Below are 14851 nucleotides of genomic sequence, written 5' to 3'. Positions count from 1 at the left end.
GTCATGACTATACAAAACTGATGATGAAATGAATACAATCATGCCATATCTAAAGTAACATACTAATTTATAATTGCATAACAAAAATGTAATAACTATTTAATCTCACTAGCCAGTGTGTCTGGATTTCCTGAGTTGTTCCCATTTTGTGTCACTCTTCATGTCATCACCACAATTCAGTTTCTAAGCGTTGTAATCCTATATACTGAACATGCATAATCAAATAGCACACACCTCCACAGCCAGCCTAAAGGGGTCACCTTGCACTAGCACAGATGGCATAGCAAGCACTGTGTTACGTGAAAAACTGTCTTATACAAGCTGGTGTGGTGGTGATTGGAAGCTCACCTTTTAGAGTGTACTCTAATGATTAAACATATTGCACCAATTCTTACTTTATTCAGTGTCTGTGTATCCCTTCAAGTTGAAGTGGAATAAATTTTGGTTGGTGGGAATTCTGATATTGTGTTAGTGCAACATTACAACACTATGGAAGTTAAGTATTCGTACATCACAAATTTTGCAATTGCTTTTGCACACATCTTAAACATTCCATTGTGTGTATTTACTGAGGTGTAATAGACTTCCATCATTATACAGTTTCCTTCTAAATCTCCCCCATTTGAAGCAGTGGGCAGTCAATATCAGATGGTATCAATGCTACCAGAAAGCAAAATCCCAATACTCTATTCACATTCATAGGAATAAGGAAGCATCTGTGATTAAATACAGCTTCTTATATTCAATTATCAAGGTGATGCATTCAAGTCTAAATAGTTGAAACATAAAAAAGTCATTTGAGAATGATAACTTTAACTTGTTTCCTAGAATGTACTGAAATCTTAACCATGGTTGATAGCAAGTAACTAATTGTTGGGTATATTGCAGTCACTTAAATACCATACCAAACAGGCTGAAAACTCTAAAACATTCTCCTAATTTCAGGCTGCTAAGTCATTTGCAAAAGCATGACACATCAGAATTGTGTGGTATTAGCAGTACATTAAACATTATGTGCTGTACCACAGTCGGCAAGAGCATGGCAGTCCACAGGCAGATCTGCTCAACTGACAAGTACAACTGTGTACACAGTAGTAATTCTAGTTAATGTATCACTACAGCATACCACAATAAAAATCATCACAACTTTCTTGAATGAAATCTTCACATAACCCATGAAGGTATAAAAATATTTTATTTATCAGCAACTTTATGTCTGCATTTTTCAAAATGATGCCAGTATTAACTACCAAATACGAAAATGAGGCAACTAACATACAATGTTATCATACAGTGTACTTCCTAAATTTTGCACACTAAAAAGTTTGCTAGTTCTTATTGAAGGTGAAAGTTTTTACTTCTCCTATAGTACAAACTGCCGAATTTCGCAGTGCATGATTTTCCTGTCTGGCTGTTCATAATGGGTTTAACACTGAAACATATCCAGCTGTTGATATGTAAAATGTTGGTTCAGCTAGGACTTTTTTTTGTAAAACTGTCATTCAAGAAATATATTACGAAGTAAACTCTGTCAAACGGAAAGACTAATGACACTATATATAACTAACTAGTAAGTTACATTATACTTTATGTTATATGACACACTATTGGTTACTTACTAGACAAAAAGCCGGCCCACCAGAGCCATTCTTTCAGATAGCCAAATCCTCCAGCGCCAGCCCGCACTGAGCCAGAACGTGACAATCTCAACAGTGCTTTCTTTTTTATAATAAAACTCGAACCTGAAAAATTGCATTTCATCAAAACAATAACGGCGGGGCGCAGTCCACCAATAAAGCACAGTGTTAAGAATTTATTGAGTTTTAAAACTAACCGATAAAAGCACTGGAGCTAACAGCAAGCCCGAGCCCTATGTAGTATTGAGTGGTGTCGTATGGATGACCAGTAACAGTCCTTTCTCCGGAAGCTTCAATCATCTTCTCCTAGACACAAGGATGAGCTCCAAACGTCAACAAACTGAAACAATTTTCTATTCTGATTTAGGAGCATATAGTAGAACATACTAAATTTAAACACAAAACAAAACTAGTGCTTTACTTTTAGTTACACAAACACTAAAATTCCATCTGTCACGTACTATAATCACATGTTATGATAAATTGCACGCATTGACAACACAAACCAGCAGACAGCCACACCTCCCCCACCACAGCCATGTATACGCAGTACAGCCAACATATACACCTACACCATTTCGTTGGTATAGCAAGTTATCGCTACGTCTCACGGTTAATTTTCACAGGGAACAAAACTTGCATATCTACCCCACATTATGGCGTTAGAAGCCAATTATTCACACGCGCGGTCGGAATTAGTACTGATACGGTTTCCAGATGATGTCAACAGAACTAATGTGTGTGACGATGGTTAATGTAGTTGTGCTGATTAAGCTTAGCAGCCGACAGAAACGTTAATGAAGGTATCACTGAGGCCCCTCCCCCAAATACTAGAAACGAAAGTAAATGCCTCACAGAAAATATTTGTAGACGTCAAATACGCTAATAAAAGAGTTTTTGACAGGAAACGAAGTAGGGTTTGAAAATCACTTTCGAGTAAGTAAGCCAAATATTACTTTCTTTTCAACTGTATTTCTTCCTCTACACAAAAGTCAAAATCACATACGCGAGATATCATCCCACAGTAACAGTGAGGTGTCTGGTAAATGGAGATATTCTTCCTAGGAAAGGTTGGAGACAGAATCAGTCAGGAACGTTGCGTGGCCGGCAGACAACAGGTCAACCTTCGACTGGATTAGGCAGGACTGGGCACACTCTTCATCCGATTGCCGCTGTAAGGACGTGCCGATCTGTTGAGCATATAACCTTTGTCTTGTGACGATGAAATGGGAACAATGAGGTGACTACGTTCTGGATTATGGTGAGATGGTCTCTGTTGTGCATGCTTACTATGCATTTGTGTTAAATTATTTTTTTTCTGTACATGTAACAAAAAAATTTCGGAGATTGTCAAGAAAATTTAGCTTACATTACACATGTACAGTCAAGTATTTACATTCTTCCATAACATCATATGGATCAGACACATGTCTGTACACACTATTTTTCAAAAGGGCAGTACAAGTAGATTCCTCTATAGTGTAACACAATCTAGCTTATATTTATAATAGTACAGCACATTTAATACAGTGTATAATTACACTCTTTCATACCAGTGATAGATCGGAATCATTGTCTGTATACACTGTTTTCCAAGATGGCACTACAACTTAAAGTCCTCTATAGAACAACAACACTTCTCTGTTAATAATCCCTTCAGTCTACTCTTAAGCATATTTAGATTTGCTTTATTGAGTTCATAGGGTAGTGCATTGCAGAAAATTGCTCCCATTCTAAGTGGGCTGCAGTCCATTGCCTTTTTATTGGTCACAATTCTATGACAATTTTCCCTTCCCGTGTATCATAGTTGTGTACATTACTGTTTGTCATATTAAATTCAGGATTTTGTTTCACGAACATGACTGTCCATAGTATGCACATGGAGTACACCATAACAATTTTATATTTTCTAAAGATTTCTCTACAAGGCTCTCTCTTCTTTACCTTGGCTACCATCCTTATTGCCTTTTTTGTAATCTAAAAAGTCTATCTATATGAACTGCTGATGCCCCACCCCATATCTCAATATCATACTGAAGGTGCGGAATAATCAACACAAAATGTATTTGCCTTAAACTATCATGGTCCAAGAAGGCTGAGACCCATTTCAGTAGATACACATTTCTACTGATTTTCTTGCAAATATTATCTACATGTTCTTTCCATGATAAGTGTTCATCAACAACGATGCCCAAAAATTTATGTGAATTTGCATATGCAAGACCCAATGGGGATGTAAATACAGTATCAGTTATGGCAGTTTTAGAACTGAGGACGAACTTCATTATTAACGTTTTGTTCTTTATTTACAAGAAGCTTGTTTGCTGTAAGGTATGCGGACAGAGTATGGAAACTGCTCTCGGTACTGTTAGCTGCAGACTGCATATCACTGCCACAGCTAATGAAGGATATGTCATCGGCATAGCTAACAACCACGCAATTTTTGGGTTCAAATAAGTTATTTACATATACAAGGAACAGAAAAGGCCCTAGTTTGATTCCTTGAGGCACGCCACATTGAAATGTCCTGAAGGTTGATTTGATTGTTAGGAGCTGCTCAGTAATTTTATAAGTTAGCTTTACACATTGTTTCCTGTCTTTCAAATAGGAGGTAGGTGTAATAGTACGTTAAGGTTTCTTCAAATTACAGGATATTAAGCTGGGTTCACACACGTACATAATGTGGCGCCACAGTCTGTGGCCTGCTGTAGTGCCAACGTGAGCTACTGTTCACAAAGGACGCCACAATTTCTACGAAGTTGCATAGTTTTCCATATGGCATCAATTAAAATCATGAGAGCTGGCATGATCATATAAAATTAATTGTTGTGGATGCTAGGTTGAGATTCATTGGGAGACTCCTTAGAAAATGTAGTCCATCAACAAAGGAGGTGGCTTACAAAACACTCGTTCGGCCTATGCTTGAGTATTGCTCGTCAGTGTGGGATCTGTAACCAGGTCGGGTTGACAGAGGAGATAGAGAAGATCCAAAGAAGAGTGGCGCGTTTCGTCACAGGGTTATTTGGTGAGCGTGATAGCGTTACGGAGATGTTTAGCAAACTCAAGTGGCAGACTCTTCAAGAGTTGCGGTGTAGCTTGCTGTCCAGGTTTCGAGAGGGTGCGTTTCTGGATGAGGTATCGAATATATTGCTGCCCCCTACTTATACCTCCCAAGGAGTTCATGAATGTAAAATTAGAGACATTCGAGTGCGCACGGAGGCTTTCCGGCAGTGGTTCTTCCTGTGAACCATACGCAAGTGGAACAGGAAAGGGAGGTACTGGCAGTAGCATGTAAAGTGCCCTTCGCCACACACCGTTGGGTGGCTTGAGGAGTATAAATGTAGATGTAGAATTTTATAGTGCAAGTTATGGCCTGAGACCTGTGACAAGAGTTAAATACAAGGAAGACGAAATCCAAATTCTGAATCCGTAAATATATTTCGCACAGTGGAAACAATCACTCTGTGACGAAAATGCTGTCTGTGATAGCAAACTAACCAACAGCTGGCATGTAAATATCAGCTCCAGACACGCCACTCTTCCAAGATTTTAGAACCTCATTGCATTTGTTGATATAGGTAATCTGAATAACTAATTTTCAGTTTAACAGCTCCCACACCAAACTCTACAGCTATTCCCTGCATATAATCAACGAATCACAAAGTTTAAACAACTCGTTTTTTTTTAGATCTATTAAGTTTATTTATTTATTCCTTCCGGGATAAGTCATTGATTTGCACGCGTGCGCGCGCGCACACACACACACACACACACACACACACACACACACACACACACACACTGCTGCACAAAATCAAATATTGTTTGCTGTTCTTGTAGTTCTAGAAGCAGTGAAAGTGTACCTGCCGACATTGTTTTCACTTTTTTTCAGAAAAAACATAAAAATGCACTGATATCGAACGTAATAGAGTAGCAATTACTGCACGATAACTGTGAGTGTTTCGCAATACTGCCGCGAGGGAGTAGTGATAATAGGAAAGTGGCTCAACAAAATACAACTAAGAGGAACTTTTTGGGGTGTCACAAAAGTTGCGTCTACTAAGTTGCGCCGCTAAAAACTAGGAGTTCACACATGAACTGCAATGCAGCTGCTGTGGCATCACTTTCGCTGTGTGTGTGAACCCGACTATAGATTTCTTTCTGGAAGATACTTTGCAGTCGTATTTAATGTGGGCAATGTTAAGCCTGGTTTCCACAGGAATGAATTACTTACATGTGTATTCCCCCACCAACATTCACGTTAGTCAACGTATATGTGAAAGCACCCTGATTGCACACTGTCATGTCATCTAATGGGTTGGTCAAGAAAGCTAAAAGGCGTTTTACTTTATTGTACGATGTCGCTTCCCCCACCATCGTCTATAAGCTTCATCAACTGCCAGTACATGAATCTGCTTTCATTCCGCTCTGGTTCCTTCGACAGCACAGGTCTAGAATTGGTTGTTAATGTATGTGAAAAGATAGAGCCACTCCAAAATTATGGACTTAGCCTTTAACTAAGTAAACAATTTTTTTTTCCAAAGAGGCAAAATGTTCCTAAGCAATGTGATAGGATCTCCCTCTTATCACTTATTCGTAAAGGAGAAACACATCACCGTCTGAAGTGTCTAAATGGATTAAAAAGTATTGTAACTGAGTGTGTCAACTTTCTGAGATTCATGTAACTGCAGTGCAGTCAATATTGTTAAAGGTGTTTTTTATTTCAGTATAATGATAACAATTTGCTACGTTAGTCACTGAGTGTAAGTACACTGAAGCGCCAAATAAATTGGTATAGGCATGTGTATTCAAATACAGAGATATGTAAACAGGCAGAATATGGCGCTATGGTCGGCAACATCTATATAAGACAAAAAGTGTCTGGTGCAGTTGTTAGATCGGTTACTGCTGGTAGAATGGCAGGTTATCAAGATTTAAGTGAGTTTGAAAATGGCGTTATTGTCGGTGCACAAACGATGGGACATAGCATCTCCAAGGTATTGATGAAGTGGAGATATTCCCATACAACTATTTCACAAGTGTACCATGAATTTCAGGAATCTGGTAAAACATCAAATCTCCCACATTGCTGCCACCGGAAAGAGATCCTGCAACAATGGGACCAACGACAACTGAAGAGAACTGCTCAACGTGACAGAGGAACCCTTCCACAAATTGCTGCAGATTTCAATGCTGGGCCATCAACAAGTGTCGGCGTGTGAACCATTCAATGGAACATAATCGATACGGGCTTTCAGAGCCAAGGCCCACTCATGTACTCTTGATGACTACATGACAATGCTTTATGCCTCACCTGGGGCCATCACACAATAGTAGGTGCAAAGTTTGGTAATAAAATTAAGTACTATGCAAGCAAAACGCATATTTACAGTATGTGTGACTTATGACTGGAAACATGTTGTCTGGTCGGACGAGTCTTGTTTCAAATTGTATCAAGTGATGGATATGTACGGGTATGGAGACAACCTCATGAATCCACAGAACCTGCATGTCAGCAGGGAAGTGTTCAAGCTGATGGAGGCTCCGTAATGTTTGGGGCATGTGCAGTTGGAGTGATATGGGGCCCCTGATACACACTAGATACGACTCTGACAGATGACACATACGTAAGCATGCTGTCTGATCACATGCATCCCCTCATGTCCAATGTGCATTCCGAAGGACTTGGGCAATTACAGCAGGACAATGCGATACCCCAAGCGCCCAGAATTGCTACAGACCGGCTCCAGAAACACTCTTCTACATCTACATCTACATCTACATCTATATCTACATGATTACTCTGCAATTCACATTAATTGCTTGGCAGAGGGTTCATCGAACCACAATCATACTATCTCTCTACCATTCCACCCCCGAACAGCGCGGGGGAAAAACGAACACCTAAACCTTTCTGTTCGAGCTCTGATTTCTCTTATTTTATTTTGATGATCATTCCTACCTATGAAGGTTGGGCTCAACAAAATATTTTCGCATTCGGAAGAGAAAGTTGGTGTCTGAAATTTCGTAAATAGATCTCGTCACGACGAAAAACGTCTTTGCTTTAATGACTTCCATCCCAACTCGCGTATCATATCTGCCACACTCTCTCCCCTATTACGTGATAATACAAAACGAGCTGCCCTTTTTTACACCCTCCGTCAACCCCACCTGGTAAGGATCCCACACCGCACAGCAATATTCTAACAAACGACGAACGAGTGTAGTGTAAGCTGTCTCTTTAGTGGACTTGTTGCATCTTCTAAGTGTCCTGCCAATGAAAGGCAACCTTTGGCTCGCCTTCCCCACAATATTATCTATGTGGTCTTTCCAACTGAAGTTGTTCGTAATTTTAACACCCAGGTACTAAATTGACTTGACAGCCTTGAGAATTGTACTATTTATCGAGTAATCGAATTCCAACGGATTTCTTTTGGAACTCATGTAGATCACCTCACACTTTTCGTTATTTAGCGTCAACTGCCATCTGCCACACCACACAGCAATCTTTTCTAAATCGCTTTGCAATTGATACTGGTCTTTGGATGACCTTACTAGACGGTAAATTACAGCATCATCTGTGAACAACCTAAGAGAACTGCTCAGATTGTCACCCAGGTCATTTATATAGATCAGGAACAGCACAGGTCCTAGAACGCTTCCCTGGGGAACACCTGATATAACTTCAGTTTTACTCGATGATTTGCCGTCTATTACTATGAACTGCGACCTTTCTGACAAGAAATCACGAATCCAGTCACACAACTGAGACGATACCCCATAGGCCCGCAGCTTGATTAGAAGCTTGTGAGGAACACTGTCAAAAGCTTTCCGGAAATCCAGAAATACGGAATCAACTTGAGATCCCCTGTCGATAGCGGCCATTACTTCGTGAGAATAAACAGCCAGCTGCGTTGCACAAGAACGATGTTTTCTGAAACCATGCTGATTACGTATCAATAGATCGTTCCCTTCGAGGTGATTCATAATGTTTGAATACAGTATATGCTCCAAAACCCTACTGCAAACCGACGTCAATGATATAGGTCTGTAATTCGATGGATTACTCCTACTACCCTTCTTAAATACTGGTGCGGCTTGCGTAATTTTCCAATCTGTAGGTACAGATCTATCGGTGAGCGAATGGTTGTATATGATTGCTGAGTAGGGAGCTATTGTATCAGTGTAATCTGAAAGGAACCTAATCGGTATACAATCTGGACCTGAAGACTTGCCCGTATCAAGCGATTTGAGTTGCTTCGCAGCCCCTAAGGTATCTACTTCTAAGAAACTCATGCCAGCAGCTGTTCGTGTTTCAAATTCTGGAATTTCCATTCGTCTTCCCTGGTGAAGAAATTTCAGAAATCTGCGTTCAATAACTCCGCTTTAGCGGCACAGTCGTCGGTAATAGTACCATCGACACAGCGCAGCGAAGGTATTCACTGCGTCTTGCCGCTTGTAAACTTTACATACGACCAGAATTTCTTCGGATTTTCTACCAAATTTCGAGACAATGTGTCGTTGTGGAACCTGTTAAAGGCATCTCGCATTGAAGTCCGTGCCAAATATCACGCGTCTGTAAATTTTCGCCAAACTTCGGGATTTCGCGTTCTTCTGAACTTCGCACGCTTTTTCCGTTGCCTCTGCAACAGCGTTCGAACCTGTTTTGTGTACCATGGAGGGATCAGTTCCATCTCTTACCAATTTATGAGGCACGAATCTCTCAATTGCTGTTTCTACTATATCTTTGAATTTGAGCCACATCTCGTCTACATTTGCATAGTCAGTTCGGAAGGAATGGAGGTTGTCTCTTAGGAAGGCTTCTAGTGACACTTTATCAGCTTACCTTCTGAGTTTAAATCTTCCGCTGTCCACCAAACTACCGAGCCATGAACATTATTGAGCATATTTGGGATGTCTTACAACATGCGATTAAGAAGAGATCTCCACCTCCTCGTACTTTTACGGATTTATGGACAGCCCAGCAGGATCCATGGTGTCAATTGTCTCCAACACTACTTCAGTCATTAGTCAAGTCCATGCCACGTCGTGTTGCTGCAATTCTGTGCGCTCATGAGAGCCCTATACGATATTAGGCAGGTGTACTAGTTTCTTTGGCTCTTCAGTGTATTGCTATGAGATGGAAACTTATTTGAGGCTTCAGATATTTAAAGCTATTCCTGAATCTCACTAAAACTCTGTGTAAATATAACAGGGTCTGTACTGGCGCTATCATTCAGTAGTAGGTGCAAAGTTCGGTTACAAAATTAAGTACTGTGCAAGCAAAACACATATTTACAGTGTGTGTGACCTATCACACTATGACTATGAAAATGAAAACAAAGCTGAACTGTTGAGACAAGAACCTTGCTTTTCGATGTAACTTCAGTGTATTGTAGATAACATAAAAATGTAGAAATAGTACCGTTCGGAGTGCAGTGTGTTTATTTCAGTCACACTAGTTACCAGGTATTTGAATATTACTTGTAATTTAATGCAACCTGGTGCGGCACTTCACATATGTGTTACAGAGCCAGAAATATGGCTCAAAAAGGTTTCCAAACTGATTTTACTCATTTGCAAATGCTGTTTGAATGAAATGTCGTCCTCGGCATGTAAATCCCTTATTAGTGTATTGGATGTTCCCAAACAAATCCTACAGGATGCCCATTTCCATACACAACATTTGTCGTTTCCATTTTTTCTTCATCAATGTCAACAGAAGCATTCTTGAGCGTTTTTCTTGTGAAGATATGGAAAAAATTAAATGAACAAAGATCAAAGGGAGAGAAAAATAAATTTGTAAAACTCCCAAGCTATATTCACTCTGAATATTTAACACTAAATGGAAGCAATGCAGAATTTGTCAATGAGACAAAATTCCCAGGGATTCACATCACTGACACACCCACATGGAAAAATCACAGAGAAATGATTAGTTTCTGTCTAAGCAAAGTTTGTTTTATGCTGCACACTGTGAGGGGTGAGCTAACTGCCAGCTCACTTACATGTATGTATTATGTTCTTTTCCTTTCAGTACTATCCTACAGAATTATTTTTTTGGGGTTATAGCGGTGAATCACCGAAATTATTTATACAGGAAAAAAAGCAATTAGAATAATCCTGTACAAACAAAAAAGAGAAACATGTAAACCACTCTTTAAAAAATTAAACATACTTGTTAATGCGTCAGGATTGGCCAGGAGGGGAAAGCGGTAGGCACCCGGTGAGGTGAAGAATAAAACATAGTTTAACTCATGTGAAGTTTTAATGCCGTCAAGAAAGGCAGGCCTGGAGAAGCTGCCGAGACTGAATGGGCAGCCGCCCAAGAGAGCAGGTGAGGAGGGCGTCTGATCGGTTTGGAAGCTGCCAGCAGAAGAGAGCGAACGGCGTGTCCGCTGCCAGCAGCCGGCCATGGTTCCACCCTCACTTGACCACCTCCAAGCCTCCCTATTGGTCGGTCAGATCATAAGACGCGTAGTTCGGTAACGTCGCCTCGTCAGCAACACATGAGTTTAGCTGCTGATGGTTCAACAATTGAGTTTCAGGGTGGTTCTATTCAGTTCTGGGCAACATGACTGAGATGCTGCAGCTTACCGCCAGGCAGAAGGCACTGATGAACATAAAGTGAAAAAATAAAAATAAAACTTTATACTAATAAATTCATTCAGTATCGGCCCTCACTGCACATACTGCCTCTTCCTAGTCAATACAACTTGAACTTTTGCTGTTTTGTTAAACAAAACATCAATAGAGTGTGCAGGAATACAGACAGCCACCACCAGGACATAAGGTCAGAACAATAATTGTTAAGACTAATTCCTCAGTCTACTAAACTGTACAGTAATAGTCTTAAATGTAAAGGAATAAAACTGCAACCATCTCCCAAAAGAACTTCAAAAAGCTCTAAAAGCACTCCTAACAAAGCATTGCTCCTACAGCACACAAGACTTTCTTGAATGTGATCTATCATAAACTAAATTATATATTCTGACTATCTTCCAAAACTAAACTGTTTTATTGGTAATAACGTATTGTCCATTAATGGAGTTTTGCTGTGTGCTGATCACCAACATTATTATTTGAACTTATTCTTACTCTTATGTTATTGTGAATGCATACATAACACATCTCCAGTTTGATGTTCACTATAAGAATCATATATATATTATATGTGACTATACAGTATATATGTGTGTATGCACCTATGTATGTACATATACCCTCATACCACCTGTTTGACTTGTCACATCATGTTCAGTGTCATATCCACTAAAGTGAAAATGTTGTATATTTATCTTCTATTCAACTTCTCCCGTATCACACTGTATACTTGTGTACAATGAGCGACTGAGTGGATCAACAAAGATACAATACAACATCTCAAAATCTCCACATATTAACATTAAAGCATGAAATTTTATTTGGTGAATGAGACAGCTATGATATAAGCAACCTGTAACCACAGAGGGCTGAATAAAGATTGGGTATTGATTCCCATATGTTCAGACATAGCTGTGAACTCGAAAAAAACCTAAGCCAGGTCTCCATAGGCATGCAGGCCTTACACCTGTAACCCCTCCCCCCTCCCCCCACTGCAACTATCCTTACATGCAAGCTAGCTGTTTCTCGGCACACTGACATTGGAAATATAACTTACGTGACTTTGGGGATGGCGACAAATGAAATCATTTGGACGGTTTTGCGCGGTTTTAACCGAAGTGCTTATATTGATATTGGTGGGGAATAAAAACCAAACTACGTCCTTGAATGTACAGCATTTGCATTAGCGACATTTAAAGCCAAGAGTAAGTAAGCTGTCCTCAGCAATGACGATATTTTTATTTTACATTAAATTTTCAGCTATGAAGATAAGCTTGTCTTGCTGTTGAACTTCAAGACACGTTCCCACAGAGTTAGAAGTTTCAAGATAAATTCCTCTGTCTGACTCAGAACCTTAGGTATTGTAGCGGACAGAGTACAAAATCGTTTGCATTGCACGAATTACGTAGTTCTTAAACTTGTATAAAGAACAGCTTCATGAGGTCTGTTGGAAAGTTTATGGTTTGAATTTTATATAGGTTTAGTGTTGCTAAACCCATTTTCCCTTCTTTATTGTCCTACTGCACTAATCCAAAGGTCCAGCCATTACGAAACTTGGAACTGAAATGAGTCAGATTGTATTTATTCACACAGATGTCACATTTTATGTAAAGGGGTAATGTTTCAGGACATTAAAAACTGGGCTCATATTTTTTTACGATCTCACAGGCTACAGTATAAAGTAGTGGCAAGGCTTTCAACATCACTGAGAGTCTACAAACTGCTCACAGGAAACGCAATACAGATTTTGTGGTTCTAATGCACAGATTTCTTATCATTTTTAAATCACATTCCTTTTCTGAGTAGGATGTTTCGCTTTCTTTACAGGTACCACAACCTTAGTAAGTATGGTGAAGAGTGAGCAGTAATTGCTCACTTTTTCTCTTCCTACTAAAAAAGAAAATCACGTGAAATAAGAAAGAAATTATCAGATCCAAAGTAAATCAAATGATTACATCTACATATATATATACTCTGAAGGCCACGTTGCGGTGTGCGGCGGAGGGTACTTTGTGTACCAATTACTTCTCAACGAATAGTTCGCGGGAGAATGATTGCCGCTAAAACTTCGTGTGGGTTCTAATCTCTCTAGTTTTATCTTCATGGTCTTTTCACGAGATATACGTAGGAAGAAGCAATATATTTCCTGACTCTTCTAGGAACGCATACTCTTGGAACTTGAACAATAAACCGCACTGTGGTGCAGAACGCCTCTCTTTCAGCATATGCCCATGGAGTTGGATGATCATCTGTGACGCTTTTGTGCTTGCTACATGAACCCATAGCAAAATACGGCACTCTTATTTGAATCTTCTGTATTTCCTCTATCAGCATTACCTGGTGTGGATTCCACACTGGTCGAAGAAGTGTTTTGTAAGCTATTTCCTTTGTTGATACGCTACATCTCCTAAGGATTCTTCTAGTGAATCTGAGACTGGCATCTGCCTTACTCACAGTTAATACAATGTGGTCATTCCATTTCGGATCATTCGATGCACATTCTCCTATGTTTTTATGGAAGTCACTGCTTCCAGTGACTATTCTGCAGTTGTGTAATCATACAATGAAAGGTTTTTGTCTATGCGTTGGCAATATGTCATATTTGTTTACGCTGAATTTCAGTTACAACTCCTAGCAACAAGTGCCGATCCTCTGCAGATCTTCCTGCATTTTTCTGCAATGTTCTAGAATCGCATCTTCTCTCTATACATTAGCATTACCTGCGAAAAGTATCCTGGAACTTCCTTCGTTATCTACTAGGTCTTTTATATATTTTGTGAAAAGTAATGGTGCTATAATACTTCCCTGGAGCACGCCCAAAGTTACTTTTATATCTGAAGGCCTCTCTCCGTTCCGAATGACATGCTATGTTCTGTTTGCTAGAAATCCTTCAACTCAGACAGTTGGTCTGATATTCCGTACGCTCGTATTTTTCTCATTAGGCAGCAATGCGGAACTGAACCGAATGCTTTCCAGAAGTCAAGGAACACGGCGTATAACTGGCGTTCTCAGTCTCGTGGACAAAGAGACCGAGCTGGATTTCATATGACCGTTCCTCTATGGAACCCATATTGGTTCCTACATAGGAGACTCTTGGCCTCCAAAGATGTCCTAATACACGTCAAAAAACTTGTTCCAAAATTCTACAACTCAATGACTATAGTTTTGTGCATCCGTTCGACAATCATTCTTGAAAACGTGAATGACTTGTGTTTTTCCTTTTTCTTTTTTTTTTTTTTTTCAATCAAGAACACTTCTTACCCCAGAAGACCTACGGTACACTGCTGTTAGGCGACGGACAAGTACCTTTGCATACTCTACGTAGAATCGTACTGGTATCCCATCAAATCCAATCGCCTTCCCTATGTTGAACGATTTCATTTGCTTTTCTACATCACGGTCACTTATCTCGACATGTCATTCTGTCGTTCGTGTGACGATTTCAAGAAGGCACTACAGTGCGATGTTTCTCTGTGAAACGGCTTTGGAAAAAGACATTAGGTATTTCGACGTCTTGTGTCTTATTTGTCTCGGCAGCGCCATTGTGGTCACAGAGTGTCAGAACACATAGTTACAACTCATTTACTGATTTAACCTAAGACAAAAACTTC

The 14851-nt window shown here is 39.8% G+C and overlaps 1 protein-coding gene across 5 annotated transcripts in view; it reads right to left on the bottom strand.

The window, feature by feature from the left end:
* Nucleotides 1-14851, bottom strand: part of LOC126278028 (magnesium transporter NIPA2) — a 124111-nt gene that overhangs the window by 46323 nt on the left and 62937 nt on the right. The window contains exons 1-3 of one of the 5 annotated variants that reach the window (XM_049977760.1): nucleotides 2644-2871; nucleotides 1835-1977; nucleotides 1620-1742 (exon numbers count right to left, since the gene is read on the bottom strand). In XM_049977760.1, coding sequence (XP_049833717.1) covers nucleotides 1620-1742; nucleotides 1835-1937 — 226 coding nt within the window. In that variant the 5' untranslated portion in view covers nucleotides 1938-1977; nucleotides 2644-2871. Of the gene's footprint in view, nucleotides 1-1619; nucleotides 1743-1834; nucleotides 1978-2058; nucleotides 2446-2643; nucleotides 2872-14851 lie in introns of those variants that run through there. The other 4 variants (XM_049977759.1, XM_049977757.1, XM_049977758.1 and 1 more) reach the window with 4 other exon arrangements.

Source organism: Schistocerca gregaria, chromosome 6 (assembly GCF_023897955.1).
Source record: "Schistocerca gregaria isolate iqSchGreg1 chromosome 6, iqSchGreg1.2, whole genome shotgun sequence".
NCBI classification, from domain to species: domain Eukaryota; kingdom Metazoa; phylum Arthropoda; class Insecta; order Orthoptera; family Acrididae; genus Schistocerca; species Schistocerca gregaria.
This window is presented reverse-complemented; position numbering and strand designations above follow the sequence as displayed.